General features: G+C 39.2%; 1 protein-coding gene across 3 annotated transcripts in view; it reads right to left on the reverse strand.

The window, feature by feature from the left end:
• CDK14 (cyclin dependent kinase 14) overlaps positions 1 to 16,657 on the reverse strand; it is a 237,490-nt gene that overhangs the window by 65,427 nt on the left and 155,406 nt on the right. For 2 of the 3 annotated variants that reach the window (XM_035129982.2, XM_035129984.2), the window contains one exon: positions 476 to 615. The exons of the other annotated variant lie outside the window; for it this stretch is intronic. In XM_035129982.2, the coding sequence (XP_034985873.1) occupies positions 476 to 615 (140 nt within the window). The remainder of the gene's footprint in view (positions 1 to 475; positions 616 to 16,657) is intronic. 3 annotated transcript variants of the gene reach the window in all.

The following is a 16,657-nucleotide window of genomic DNA, read 5'->3' on the forward strand; positions in this document are numbered from 1 at the left end:
TTGAATGTTGAAAGCATCCTCAAGCTATAAGAGAATGAACTCAAGTTTATCTTTCATATGTTTAAATCTTGCCCATTAATCAATTGTGTGCTTTGTGTTCTTCAATTTCTTAAATACAAAAATATTTTTAAAAATGTTATTATTATGGCATATATAATGTTTGAGAATATTACTGGATTATTGTCCCGTGCACTGCAGCATGTTAAAAAGTGGTGCATATTATGAAGTAAAAAGCACTAAATATGTAAATTATATTTCCACCTCCCTTCCTTTCTTTATGGCATTTCAAATAATTCTCTTTACTGCACATATAATCAAATACAAAGATAGATAGCTACATACTGCACAGTAGAGATAGCAAGGGAGAGTCCATTTTTCCTGTGTCAAGCAAAGTATGGAATTTGAACTGCAGAATCTCTCTCTCACACACACACTTCCTTGCCTTTATTCTATGTGGATGTTTTGTTATACTCACTGTCAGTTAGTTCCCATAGCCGTGGGGGCAGGTCACTGAAATACTCATGGCTGAGAGCTGCCTGTGCTGACAATCTGTTCTTTGGGAAACACTGGAGTAATTTGGAGGCCAGATCCTCTGCATGATTCACATAGCTTAGCCTTAAACATAAGCAGAGAAAAATTAGTGAGACAACAAATTAAAAAAGAGAAACTACTCTCACTGGTTATGCCATATATAACAATATCAAGGAAAGCAGAAATATAGAGCCAGGTCCATGTACCTAACGAAATTCCACCGCTGTAACTTACATGGCTTATTCACAGCCATTGGCAGATAGTTATAAACATTAAAATTTATCGTTTCACTTTAGTTACTGTCTTTTTAGTTGTTAGCAGACATTTTTGAAGTAAGCAGAGTGCGGAGACAGTGGCTCCTTGCCTTTCAAGATGCTACAAAGCCAGGGACCTTCACCTCTCTGCCACAGTTACTGTAGAAATTCAGTGTCCTCTCAACATTCCCCACCCAGTATCTCACATTTCTAAGCAGAAATCTTTGTGGAAGACCCTGACTGCAAAAGGAAGGGCATCTCATAATCTGTGCTTTCTGGTGAATGGAGGGGAAAGCATATAAATGCCCTAACCTTTGCAGACCCCCCCTTCCAATTCTTCTATCATCATGTTTTCCCAAAGCATAACACATCAAAACCCTGCCAACTGTTCATTCTGTTTGCTCCAGATTTCCCCTGAAGCGAGGGATGCCTACTGATTTATGGCCACCAATGAAGTGATGGGAGCTCACCCTATGGAACTCAGTGCTCTGAAATAGATACCTCTCAAAAAAATAAAAAAAAATTCCTTCAGTAGCACCTTAAAGACCAACTAAGTTTTTATTTTGGTATGAGCTTTCGTGTGCATGCACACTTCTTCAGATACAGTGAAATGGAAGTTTCCAGGCACTTATGTAGAGAAGGGGTGGGGAGGGGTGGGGATGGGGAGGGGGGATCACTCAGAAGGGTGGTGGAAATGGGTGATTGACTGACTGATAGCTGTTGATGACCGCAAACGACTGCAAATGGTTTTGCATGAAAAAGCAAGGGTTGAGATGGCTGAAGATCGCTTATCATGTATAATGAGATAAGAATCCGATATCTCTGTTCAAACCAGTCAGTCAATCACCCATTTCCACCACCCTTCTGAGTGATCCCCCCTCCCCCTCCCCACCCCTCCCCACCCCTTCTCTACATAAGTGCCTGGAAACTTCCATTTCACAGTATCTGAAGAAGTGTGCATGCACACGAAAGCTCATACCAAAATAAAAACTTAGTTGGTCTTTAAGGTGCTACTGAAGGAATTTTTTTTTATTTTACTTCGATCCAGACCAACACGGCTACCTACCTGTAACCAGATACCTCTCAGTCCCTCAAATTGTAAAATAAACATTAATTCTGAAAAACTGTGGAATACCTTTTCAAGTAAGTCTATTTGCACTTGATGTGGCCACAAATAATTTTAGTTTTCTTTTGAGATTGGCTTGAGACTGAGATAGGCTTTTGTTTTTGTGACACAGCCTGACATTTTGTTAGCCTGTTCTTGAATTTGTTGGTATTTCTATGTAGGCTACAGTCAAGCCAGGAGTTTCTGTATCTTTGAATTGGAATCTGGCTACGTTATTGTACTTAGTTCCCACCAAAATAAATGGGATAACAATGAGCTTTCATATTGATTACAATGGGATCTCAATGCAATTTATTTATAGGTTGGTCCTGTAAATATTTACTCACAAATTAAGTGCCATTGAGTTTAACTGAATTGTTTTAGAGAACATATACAATTTTTCAAAATCAACTGCTATTCTTTTCGGCATTTTCAGTTTGAAATACAAACACAGGTCACAGTGTCACCTACCAACTAGACTCCAGTTTAGCAAGAATTTGTATTCAAATGGGGGGATTGGTTCCATTCAGGTATTCTTGACATTTACAAGAAAACACTTCAGAGTGAAGGGCACTAGTAAATGTCAGTACATAGACTGCTCACAAAGACACAGTTGGCAGACAAAGGTAGAGAAAAGCATATTCAAATGTCCACGTATATGGTCTCATAAAATAATTATAATACAAATCTAAGTAACTTGGCACAGTATTCTTGTAGGATTAAGCCAAACACCCATCTCAAATTTAACTGCATGGCTTTAAAGCACCCAAGTATATTTCCAAGTATAAGTTAGTAAAGCCATATGCAGAAGTTATTTGATTTTCAACAGGAGCTACTAGGTGTCCATTGCTGAAATAAAACAATTACATTTTTATTAAAAGATTTGTCTTCAAATTTCTTCCCACCAGTAATGGTTCTGTCGCAGAATGGATATAGAAAGGATAAAATGTGTACAATGTATTTCAAATGAACAGATCTTTTATGCATACTAAAGGAAAGTCAACCACAGGGGAGTGGAATCATCATAGAACTGGAAGGGACCTCTAAGTTCCTCTAGTAGTCCAACCCCTGCCAATGCAGGGAAACTGCTGCTATAGCACCCTGCTATAGCACCCTGTGGAATGCCCTCCCACTAGAGGTCAAAGAGAACAACAATTACCAGACCTTTAGAAGGCATCTCAAGGCAGCCCTGTTTAGGGAAGCTTTTAATGTGTGATGGATTTCTGTATTTTAATGTTTGATGGATTTCTGTATTTTAGATTTTCTGTTTTGTTGGAAGCCGCCCAGAGTGGCTGGGGGAACCCGGCCAGATGGGCGGGGTATAAATAATAAATAATAATAATAATAATAATAATAATAATAATAATAATTATCTAATAAAGGAGAGTACTGTATACAAACTTCAAAGGCATCAATTCCACTGATAAACAGCTCACACTGTCAGAAAGTTCTTAATGTTTATGCAGCAACAACAGCATTATTCAAAAATGCATTTATTGTATTTTGAACCTGTTGGTTTGGGTCCTACCCCCTAGAGCTGCCTTTCTCAACCTTCTGTCCTCAGGTGTTCTTGAACTACAACTCCCATCCTACTTGACAAATGATCAGGAATGATGGGAGTTGTAGTCCAACAACATCTCCCAATGCTGAGAAAGGCTGCTGTAGAGCAAAAGCAAAAAACTGACTCTGATATATACATGTCAGTGTAATCAATGTGATGTCCTCCAGATGTTGTTGAACTACAAGTACCATCAACTCCAACCAGCATGACCAATAGTCAGGGCTGTAATCCATCACACTGCTAACTCATATTTAACTTGTAATCTATTAATATTCCTATATCCTTTTCACATGTATTTCTGTCAAGCCAAATGTCACCCATCCTGCAGAGATGCAGCAATAAGGCATACTTATTGGTATTTCTTTCTTTCTATTATTTATATACCACCCAATGGTAAAAGACCTCTGGGTGGTTCACAAAAATATAAAATATAAAATACAGAAGGAAACTAAAATCTAACACAGAATAAAACCAGCACGAGAGAATGATATCCAGTACAACAAACATGAAAAACAGTAAAACATCTAATCTAAAATATAATTAACCCTTTCCAAGGTGACTATATTTTAGCTCCAAATGTTTCTCACCTTCAAGCTATTCCATCTGCTGCCCACACCAGTGTTCTAAATGCAAGCAAATATGCATCTGAAACTCTGTAAGGGAAGAAACATTTTGGGGGGGAGGGGGACTAGGTAAATGTCCAGAAAGGGTTAAAACACCTTTTCCCACCTACCGGTAAGACTTCTCAACTCAAATTTGACAGCTTGTATTTCTTCTGAGAAAACAACCATCAGCCTGCATTATATGCATCCATAAAGGTAAAGGTAAAGGGACCCCTGACCATTAGATCCAGTCATGACCAACTCTGGGGTTGCGGTGCTCATCTCGTGTTATTGGCCAAGCGTACAGCTATAAGGTCATGTGGCCAGCATGACAAAGCCGCTTCTGGCGAACCAGAGCAGCTCACGGAAACATCGTTTACCTTCCCGCTGTAGCAGTACCTATTTATCTACTTGCACTTTGACGTGCTTTCAAACTGCTAGGTTAGCAGGAGCAGGGACCGAGCAACGGGAGCTCATCCCGTTGCGGGGATTCTAACCACCAACCTTCTGATCGGCAAGCCCTAGGCTCTGTGGTTCAACCCACAGCGCCACCCGCATCCCATATGCATCCATAGTTTGTCTCAAATATCTTTAAGATGTACCCAACAATTTACCTACTAGAAGTCAGGCAGCAGTCCTTTATCAAAGACAAACAATATTTAATCTTAGTCTCTATACATAAATTGACAAACCACCAAAGAAACTAGCTACTGAATCTAACATGCACCTTGCTCTGCTTGGTGTCAGAGTAGAATTTAATAGAATATAATTGTGTGTCTAAGGCACTGCAGCATGTTTCATTTCTCAGCAGTCTATACTGGTATGTGTGATACAGTAAGCTTCAATCCTGATGCTTCACTTGCTTCCACACTAATCAGAAAGCAATAGTGGTTGCCCATGATAGCATAATTGCAATGGAGTGCTTTTACAGATGAGTACAATCAAGTACTTACTACAGTTGTGACCATTCAATAATGTAATTAGTACCACTGGAATGACCTTTAGAACAACCTAATCTGCAGGTATCTGAAAAAATGACCAATACCATTTAAAATGTCTTAAGAGCATGTTTGGCTGAATTGGAAGTTGACTGCAACTGTCCCTTAACACAATTTGCAATTCACAAAAGCTGTTGTCTTATTATTGCATTACTCCCCCCACTTACAAAACTCTTGATCACAAGCATTTGATTTAATTTCATAGAGAGCACACTGAGTTTCTTCCTAATGCAAAGAGGGTCAATTCTTGGTCAGGATTACTGAAGCTCTCAAAGGGAAAAAAAGATTTGGGCATGTGCACTGAACCTCTGAACTTATGGGGCTTTTCTGGTTAAATTAAATGAGGGACAGAGCTCAAGTTCACTTTCACAATCAAGGCCTGAGTATTAAAAAAACAAAGATTAATATTTGTTTTTGACAGCAAAACAGGAGAGCAATTCTGAAGGTTACCCACAACATGCCAGCATTTTCTGATTCAATAAGTACCCGTATATACTGACGTATAAGACGACTGGGCATATAAGATGACCCCCAACTTTTCCAGTTAAAATATAGAGTTTGGGATATATACACCATATAAGAAATACGACCCGGCATATAAGACGACCCCCGTCTTTTGAGATTTTCCTGAGTTAAATAGTAGTCTTATACGCAGGAATATACCCAATCCTTTGCTGGTGAAACTCAGAGCAACATATTCAGAACACTTTGAAATACTGGTTGTTCAATTACAAAATATCACTATGTCTGACTTCAAAATTTCCTTAGTTTGGCATTATCCCTGCTTGAGACAAAAAAGTAGCTATACCAGTGGGAAGACTTAAATGGCAACCAGCTAATATACTCCATTCCAAGAATTTTAGTCTTCAGCAGTTTTCTGTTTAGAGTATCGGCACAATTTAAATGCATCAAGGTAAAGATCTAAAATCTGTACAATTATGCCACCAGAAAGAGTACACTATGAATAGCTCCACTGAAATAAAATGACTAGTCCAAACTAGAAAGCAATGGCAGAAGTTTCTAGGAACAAAAGGTTCTCTTACCAGAAGTGGTGCTTCATGGATCAATGCCTTGTCATGGCGAAGGGGCTTGAATAACCCAGAGAATCTATGAGCTCAGAGAAGCTATGAGCTATGCCATGCAGGGCCACCCAAGATGGACAGGTCATAGTGGAGAGTTTTGACTAAACGTGATCCACCTGGAGAAGGAACTGGCAAGCCACTCCAGTATCCCTGCCAAGAAAACTCCATGGAGTCCATGAGGTATGACTCTTTTATAGTTTCTTTTTTATTATAAAATCAGTATAGAATGCCCTTGAGATACTGTTATGAAGCGGTTTAAGATGTAGTAAATAAAACTATCATGCTCTGTTAAATGCTCTGAGCCCACAGTATTTTAACTATGTTAGTGTAAACAGTAAATGTTACTGGTATGGAGTTATTCAATAAATATTTCACATTTTTAAAGAGTTTACTTACAACTTAAAGACTTATCCAATTTTGTATTGTGGCCCCACAAGGAAAAAGGGATATGAAGGTGATTTATAAAATTATCAGTGTGAGAAAGTGACTAGAGAGATGCTATTCTCCTTCTCCCATTATACTAGAACCTGGGATCATCTAATGACCGTTGTGAGATTCAGGACATACAGAAGGACATACTACTTCACATAGCATGTAGTTAGGACTACGGAATTTGCTACTATAAAATGTGGTGATGGTCAGTATCTTAGATGCCTATAAAAGAGGATTAGCCTCTGAGTACCAGTTGCTCAGGAATAAAATGGAGAATGAGACATTGCCCCCATTTCTTCCTTGTGGGCACCCTTTAGGGCTTTATAGAATCATAGAATTGTAGAGTTGGAAGGGATCCCAAGGATCATTTAGTTCAATCCCTTGCAATGCAGGAATAAGTAACTGACCCATACGGGAATCAAACCTGCAATCATGGCGTTATCAGCCCCATGCTCTAAGCAACTGGGAGTAGCTTCTGACTGGCCACTGTGGAGAGGATACTGGACTTGACAGCTCTTTGGTAAGATTCAGCAAAACTTTTATTTTGTTCTTATGGAAGATTCTCAGCACACGTTTTAAGTATTTGTAATGTATAATTGTGTGTGTGTGTGTGTATATACAAAGTCCACAACACTTTAAAAAGTGGTAACATTCAATGATGTTCTTGATAGTTGTTGTACCTTTCCTGGTACATGATCTTAAGGAGCTGTTTCATCATGTTGGCCACTGACCATGGAGTATTTTGAGTACAATGCAAGTGATTAAATAATAATGAACACCATAATAAAATATACAATTCTTGCTACCTATAAATCAAAAGTCCATCATATGGAAATAAGCCTCTGACATCAAGCAACAATGTATTAAATGAAAGTGCTAGGGGACTACTCGCCAAGTGCTTGGAAGCTGTGGCTGGATGGCTACGTGGGAGCCGGTTGAAGCTAAATCCTTTGAAGACAGTGGTCCTCTGGCTGGGCCAACTCCCATCTCTTGCAGGGGCTCAATTACTGCCAGTGCCTTCTGTCAAGAGTTTGGGTGTAACCTTCGATGCCTCCCTTTCCATGGAGGCGCAGGTTGCAGCCACAGCTAAGGTGGCATTTTTCCATCTCCGCCGTATCAAGCAGTTGGTCCCTTACCTCTCTCGCCCTGATCTGGCCACAGTGATCCATGCGACAGTCACCTCCAAGCTTGATTATTGTAACTCGCTCTATGCGGGGCTGCCCTTGAAGCTGACCCAGAAACTCCAGCGGGTGCAGAATGCCGCAGCGAGGCTCCTTACGGGGTCCCGGCCGTGGGATCACATTCATCCAGTGCTTTACTAGCTGCACTGGCTCCTGGTGGAGTACAGGATGAGGTTTAAGGTGCTGGTTTTGACCTTTAAAGCCCTATGCGGATTAGGACCCTTGTACCTACGGGACCGCCTCTCCTGGTATGCCCGCGGAGGATCTTAAGGTCCACAAACAACAATATTCTGGAGATCCCGAGCCATAAGGTGGCTAGATTGGCCTCTACTAGGGCCAGGGCCTTTTCAGTATTGGCCCCAACTCGATGGAACGCTCTTTCACAGGAGACCAGGGCCCTGCGGGATTTGTCATCTTTCCGCAGGGCCTGCAAGACAGAGCTGTTCCACCTGGCCTTTCGGCTGGACTTAGTCTGACCCCTGTGTTTTTCCTCCCTCATGGTTTGGATTTATGGACTACTTAAAATGAGGCTGCATTTTAAATTTTAATATTGTATTTTAATCTGTATTTTAATTAATTGCTTTTTATGTTTTATTGCAATTTTATTAGTGTTAGCTGCCCTGAGCCCGGTTTTGACTGGGGAGGGCGGGGTATAAATAAAAATTATTATTATTATTATTATTATTATTATTATTATTATTAATATCCTCTCTTGTCTCTTGTCAATATTTGCCACAACTTTGCTGCTCTTCCTCCCAATGCTTTCTGAATAGCCTTTATTGTGTAAACTGGAACTGTGAAGCACAAAAATATGGTGGTATTTGTTAAAGCTTAAAGAAGGGACGTAGTTCACATTCAAGGATTTGGACTGTGAGAACAATGTCATTTCAAATTTTACATTTAAAAAAGTATCTGACAGAAAAATGTTTTTTTCAAGATACTTTAATTATAGCATCCTCCAACCCTCACCACTTTGGGATCTAGAAAGATTTCAACAATGACTTCCTTTCAATTTGCACACCAGTCAGTCAGTTATCTTAATTCTTTCAGCAATCCAGTTCTTCTAATATTATTCATTATAGCATAGGAGGGGGAAAAGATTACTTACACCATCACGGACATTTTTTTTTAATGTGCAAGATTTGTAGTGTGTTTGAAGGTTGCAGGCTAGCTATGAACGTAATTTAAATGGAACACTACAACTCTGTGGCTTCTCTTAATTAGAAGCTGCTCTTTTCAATAAATAAATAAATAGGCATTAAAGGGTACATATCTTCTAACCTGGAGAGGGCTTTAAAGTCCTCCTTTGTCCATCACAGCAAACTGAATAGAACAGCTTTAAAAAATAAACAGAGCTAAAATAATTACTAAAAACATCATTTTATAGGCTATTATTTCTCCAGTAAAGAGAAAATGAATCTTTAATCCTGAGCAAAAACTCTTCAAGGTTTATGTTCTCTATAAACCTTTCACTGAGAATTTAAAATATATGTTACTAATGCAATAAATGCCCTAACAAATATATCAGATTTTTCAGTTAATGCTTTTTACAGGCTTAAACTAAACTGAGTAAAAGAAAATCACCTTTTACAGTCTGACTCTTAAAGGAAGAATGCCTTTTTGTTATGCTTTTTAAAGAAGGCATGGTGAATTTATATCAACTTCACTGAATCTTGGGCATGATAAAAGGAGGGGAAATAACACTGCAGTTACCATTCCATAGTGCACTTTCTTCACATATTTATTTCCTCGGTGACTGGACATGAGCCAAGGAGGAGCAAAAAAAGGGGGAAATAAAAACTCCACAGGAATATCTGAAATAGTCTTAGCACATCATTCACTGCAGATCCCCCCTCCCTTCCAATGCACACACATTTGCTCTTCAGTAACTTCAATTGTTGGTCTTCAAAAGAAACTAAAGGAGAACATTGGATTTTAAATTTCTTACTGGTGAAAACGCTGTGTCTCTAGCAAAGTTATCCTATTAAATCACTCTAAATGAAAGTGTGGCTGCCGTTAGGAGCTCTCCAGGTTTTCATCTTTAAAATCAGCTCTGCTCTTACTAAGGAAACATTAGAACTCATAAATCTCATTCCTTGTCTCCTGTCTTAACATACAGAACTTGAAAACTCTTAATTTCATTATAATGTAAATAAGAACTGGTGTGTGTGTGTTCAGCAACTCCAGCAAGAGCTTCTGCCCTAAAAGGGTGAATCTCTGCAGTCACTGCAGCCAGTGAGCATTCATCATTGTTAGCTACAAATCTTTCCAGCAGGGGATTTAGGTCTGTCACACTTGGAAGCGGGTTCTTGTCCCTGTCACATTAATCTTTTTTATTTCTTTTATTTTCTATCAAGTCAGGCTAATGAGGAAAGTTTAATGATATAGAAAAATAGTATTCCTTATTACTTGCAGGGAACTAGGCAGAGGGCCTTCTCGGTGGTGGCGCCTGCCCTGTGGAACGTCCTCCCAACAGATGTCAAAGAGGAAAACAACTACCAGACTTTTAGAAGACATCTGAAGGCAGCCCTGTTCAGGGAGGCTTTTAATGTTTAATAGACTATTGTGTTTTATTTTTCTGTTGGAAGCCGCCCAGAGTGGCTGGGGAAACCCAGCCAGATGGGCGGGGTATAAATAATAAATTATTATTATTATTATTATTATTATTATTATTATTATTATTATTATTATTATTATTTCACATTCTTTATTTTCCATATACAGTATAGCACTTCATTTGATTTGTATCATCTATCCCAAAGTTTCAAAGCTGTTAGCAACATTCAAGTCTTATCATCATATCCGTGGTCACAAAAAACAGCTACTCTACTGTGTCCACAAGGCATTCTTATTTCAGCTCCAGTAAGAAGCATGCCTTGCAGCCTAGTTTGCATAGATGGGCAAACTCAATATTAATTTTAGGAGTTGTAATGAAACATAGTATATTGAGAAGTATATTGGGTTGACTAGGCTATTTATACAGTTTTATTTAAGATTTGCAGGCTGCACACTAGCTAGCAAGGCCCTGTGGCATCTGGCAATAGAGTATACCAGAAAAAAGTCAAGCATTAACATGCTAAAACAAAATACCCTTCAAAAATCTCAAGGACAATAAGCAATGTCATTCCATACCAGTGGTGGCAACTAGTTGGTGCTGACTGTCACAGTGTGGCAATAGAGGAGGAGAGTACTTCACGCCATTATCTTTAAGTGCTAGAATTGCATTGTGTCAGTAGCTTGTGCTCACTACCAGGACAGCTCAATGTGCTTCCATAGTGCGAGTTGTAGTATCCCACATCTCCACTGCGGTCTCTCAGAGTCACCAAAAGTCATTGCAGTAAAAGGTAAAGGTGAAGGACCCCTGGACGGTTAAGGCGACTATGGGGTTGCAGCGCTCATCTCTCTTTCAGGCCGAGGGAGCCAGCGTTTGTCCACAGACAGCTTTCCGGGTCATGTGGCCAGCATGACTAAGCGGCTTCTGGCGCAACGGGACACCGTGACAGAAACCAGAGCACATGGAAACACCATTTACTTTCCTGCCACAGAGGTACCTATTTATCTATTTGCATTGGCGTGCTTTCAAACTGCTAGGTTGGCAGGTGATGGGACAGAGCAATGGGAGCTCACTCCGTTGCGGGGATTCATACCGCCAACCTTCTGATCGGCAAGCCCAAGAGGCTCAGTGGTTTAGACCACAGCACCACCCGCGTCCCTATCTGCAGTAATCCAGTTTGAAGGTAACTAACCATAATTCACAACAGCCAGGTATCTGGCTTCCAGAAAGGGATACAGCTACCAAATCAACCTAGGTACAGTAATTAAAAAAGCACTCCATGCCCCCATTGCCACCTGATTAAAGCAGTGAATCCAGATTCAGGAGTATGCTCAAACTACAAACCTAGTTCTTAAGGGGGGGTGTAATTTCACTGAGAACAGACAACGTAATATTCATCTTGACAAAATCTTATGCCATCAACAAGGAATCTGATAATAAATATTTCAGATACGAGGGTAATTAGGAAGCAGTCAACATTTATTTTATAACTCAGTCTGAGGACACAAAAAAAGCTGCTGAGGGCTATAAACAAATATACTACATTTGGTGAGATTACTCTGAAGTAAGTTGCTGCTAGGCTTGAAGATTCCTCATTAAAGGGAAATAAAAAGGCATAAGAAGGCATATAGCTGGCATCTTATCTTGGTTTATGTATTGAAGAATTTTGATTCATAAACAAAAAAATGTGGTTGGTTTCACTGAATTTATGACTGAGTATTTCTGCAATGTGGAAATGCTGTAGAATCAATAGTCTGAGAAGCAAGTACTTTAAAGATAAAACACTGCATTTTGCAGTGATTGTCAACTACCTGATTATAATTGATAGTCATGATGATTCTCCGCCCCTAATTTGAAAGATTTTTTTTTTGTAAAAACACAGTGTGCAGCCAGGTGACTCTGCTGTTTAGACAGCCGTACTTGGACCTGGCAACTGACCTATCAGAAAATTGCACCATAGGCTTGGCTTTAAACTAAATCTGAATGTACTGTCATCACAGCATAACTGACCTTACATAACTATCTTAAAAATTAGGTTACTATCTACAAACGCTTAATGATTTTAAGTATTTTTATAGGGTTCATGTTATGGCCACAGAATGAGACACTTGAAAGCACAATACAGCGAGGAATATAACAGCTTTCACATAGAATTTGTGCCTTAGGATATGAAAGTGACTCAGTGCCTAAAAGAAAAGGGTCAGCTCCCTTTGGAATCACTTGCTTATCTGCCCTCCAGCAATGACAGATGCACCAATACTATTGTAAATTTATTTATTCATAGTACACAACTAAATGGACAACAGTCTGTTTCAATGCAGTGGTAAAAATACAACCTTACATTTCATCAAGCAACTTCAGTGGACATCCTGATTATTAAAACTAATTATTATACATTTTAAAAATGGTACTCTTGTACTTTATCCATTTCTATCCTACTCTTCTTCCCAAATGAGTCCAAGGTGGAAAACAACTAGGTATAAACAATGCATTTAAAATAAAAACACATGTAAAACATTTTAAACAGTTACCAACACCTAAAAAGCATAATGAACATCTAAGAACATTTAAAAACCAGTGGCAAACCTGCCTATAGGCTGCAACAGAGTAACAAAAACAACATGCCCAATTATTATTTTAAAAAAACAGGGACAGCAGCGAACAGTTTTAAAAAAAATCATACCAAAAGGAAGGGGTACATAAAAGATCTGAAAATTATGATGGCATATGTCTAATGGATCATGGTTAGAAGTGTTGCTCAAACATAAACACAAAATCCTACATTTCCTATGAGTTCTTGTACAGCATATTTTATTAAGATGTTTAAGAACCCTTTTTGGTAAGGGAGTGTAACAAAAATGTATACCTTCTGCGTATTATATGGATATTTATTCTGTGATATGAATGAGAACTTGATGAGACTAAACAAGTTCCAGCATATCAATTTACACAGGCCATGGATTGTACTGGCAGTCAAAATAGGGCCCATATGTGACAAAAAGTATTGTAATCAACATAGGAAAATGAATATTGATTCTGCTCTTATTCCATTGACCCACCCATAGACCAGTGTCTGCATGCTGTGATTGGCTGGCTGTGGGCCAATAAACTGAAGTGGAAACCTGAAAAGACAGAGAGGTATTGCATGTCTTAAATTCTCATGTACAGGAGTTGAGGAGATAGATGTCCTGGTTGGAATCTCACTCCTCTGGAAGGAGCAGGTGTGCAGTTTGGGGATGCACCTGGATTCAACACTGTCATGTGAGTTCAGTGTTTAGGACTGCCATTTTCCAGCTCCATCTGGTTCACCAGCTATTACTCCATTTGGACAGAGATGACTTGGCCACTGTACTCCATGTTCTGGTAACTTTCAGATTGGATTATTTCAATGTGCTCTACATGGGCCTGCCCTTCAAAATTACTAGGAAACTTCAAAGAGCCCAAAATAAAGTGTCCATATTACTGGCTGTGGTTCTGTTTAGAGCTCACATAACCACTGTTTTGAAACAGCTGAACTGGTTGCCAGTTCATTTCCAGGCTCATGCCAGAAAGGTCACAACAGACCCCTTTGTGTATTAAGATCAGCAGAAAGTTGTTCCGCCTTTCTTAGAAGTTCAGGGTGGTAGCGGACCAATAGAGGGCAATTTGGGACAGCCCCTAAATTGCGGGATTCCCTCCCCACAGAGGTATATCTTATACCTTCATTATATGGCTTCTGGGCACATTTTTTTCCCATAGCTTTTGACACGTGGTTTTCAGACCCACTGTATTTCTGTGGCTGTAAGCTGTTAACTGTTTTTAAAGTGTTTTAATTGTTGTAAGCCACCCTGGCACCTTAGGATGAAAAGGGGGCAGTAATTAATAATAATATTGGACAGAGTAGAAGTACTATTTTCTTAGGTTCTAAATACAATGTCCATGGTTGGGGAACTGATTTTCATATACTATTATTTAGCTGCAGTCGTGCAAACAATGGGTTCTGTTGTAATTTGCAGTTCTGAAAAGAGTAGTTTTTGCCACTTTGAGGAGTCAGGTCTCCCCACATAAATAATAGAATACAAGCAGGGGGAGGGGGGAATCTAAACTCAAGGCTAAAATCATGCAAAAAGTGGCAAATCCCATGCAGTTTTTCCAGTAATTTTATGTTTAGAATGTTGCTTAAATAATCTTGCTTTTCCAGAATAACTCAAATTAACTTGGATATGTCACACAGACTGGAAACTAGCTGACAACCATAATTGAAGAGTAAAGATAAAGAGAATCTCTTGATTCAGGGGGAAATATCCAGCTGTGTGTTACAGGGATTAGTGTTATCCAGTTTTATTTAACATCTTTATTAATGACCTGGCAAAAATCTAAACAGTACATGAACTCACTGCAATGGTAACCCTAAAGTAGAAGGCACTGCAGAACCTCACCAAGGATCATAGCTGTCAAGTTTTCCCTTTTCTCGTGAGAAAGCTTATTCAGCATAAGGAAATTTCCCTTTAAGAAAGGGATAACTTGACAGCTATGCTAAGGATATAACAAACAGGCCTATAGAAAATAGAGAGGAAGAGGGGAAATTAGATTTGGTATAGAGAAAATTCAGAACTATCAAAACGTATTTCAATGGAAGATATCAAGAAATAGTAATTTACAACATTCAATCATAGAAAAAGGAGAACTGGAAAAGAAATTTCAACAGCATGTCGTGAACAAAGACAAAAAGGGGCATGGATAGTTGTCAGCTGTGATGTGACAGCTAAAAATACATATAGACCGCTGGTGATGATGGTGATAAAGTGATATAGGAGATAAGCATATTCAGCTTAAAACCATAAAAACCATCCAGCTGGATCAGATCAAAGGCCCATCCAGTCCAGCATTCTGTTCTCACAGCAGCCAACCAGATGCTATGTAAAATCCCAAGGAGGACATGAAGACAGTCACACTCCTGCTTGTGATCCCAGCAATTTTTATTCAGAGACATGCTTCCTCTTATGCTGGAGGCTTTATTGTCCTTTAGTTTTACTGAATCTCCTTTTAAAACAGGTTGGTGGCCATGACTTCATATTGTGCTAGTAATTTCCTTGGTTTAACTATGTGCTGTGTGAAGTACTTCCTTTTGCCCACTCTGAATCTCCCAAATTCAAGGTTCATTGAATGACATCTAGTCAAAACATATAAAGCACAAACGGGGAAACTTCAGCCCTCCAGACTTTGTTGACTTTGTTGACTTTGCAGGGATGTCAGAGAATTCTGATGGAAACGGAAGGGGAAATTGCCTATGTTTGGATATTTGCCCCATGTCCAGAACAGAAACAAATCCAGCAAAAATGATTGCTATCTGCCGCTGCTTTCAATCTGAAAATTGTATGTGATTCATTAAAGGTAAAGGGACCCCTGACCATTAGGTCCAGTTGTGACCGACTCTGGGGTTGCGGCACTCATATAGCATTATTGGCCGAGGCAGCTGGCGTACAGCTTCCAGGTCATGTGGCCAGCATGACAAAGCCGCTTCTGGCGAACCAGAGCAGTGCACGGAAACGCCGTTTACCTTCCCCGCTGTAGCAGTACCTATTTATCTACTTGCACTTTGATGTGCTTTTGAACTGCTCGGTTGGCAGGAACTGGGACCGAGCAACGGGAGCTCACCCCATCACGGGGATTCGAACCACCGACCTTCTGATCAGCAAGCCCTAGGCTCTGTGGTTTAACCCACAGCGCCACCCGCTGTCCCACTGATTCATTACATCCCCCCAATTTGCACTTAAAGGAATGGAATAACATAACAAGGAAATTTACATGAATTATTTTAGTTATAGTCAGAAGGTAAAACAATGTCTTCTTACATCCTTAGTCCTATGCTGATTCACAACAAGAAAAAAAACACCAAGAACTCTGGTCAATGTGAGTTTCAATTGTGGGAGTTAATCGGAGAGATATCAATAGACTGTTGTTGCATGTAACCATTATTAATATTGACTATTTTCAGTTGCTTTCTCGGAAAAACGTAGAAAACAATAGAACATTTATACGATTTACACGACCCTTTAAAGATTAGGTAAGAAACCACATATTTAAATGGAGTGTAACAATTTATAAAATTATAATAATTTAGTATTTTGAATTATATAACTGACACAAAATGTATGCATTATTTGATACTTCCAGCTGATGAAGATTTATACATTGAAACAGGGCCCTGTCCTGGTCTCTCATCAATACTGACTGCAGACATCAACTTGATTATGGACTTATGAACCTGCTCCTTCCTCAAGATTATCATTTTCAATATTGTTATGAATCTCTGTGAAGTTGAGTTTGCAATTTTTATTTGAGTTTGTAATCTCTGTTAGAATACATGCAATTGAA

This window comes from Zootoca vivipara, chromosome 12 (genome assembly GCF_963506605.1).
Source record: "Zootoca vivipara chromosome 12, rZooViv1.1, whole genome shotgun sequence".
NCBI classification, from domain to species: Eukaryota; Metazoa; Chordata; class Lepidosauria; order Squamata; family Lacertidae; genus Zootoca; species Zootoca vivipara.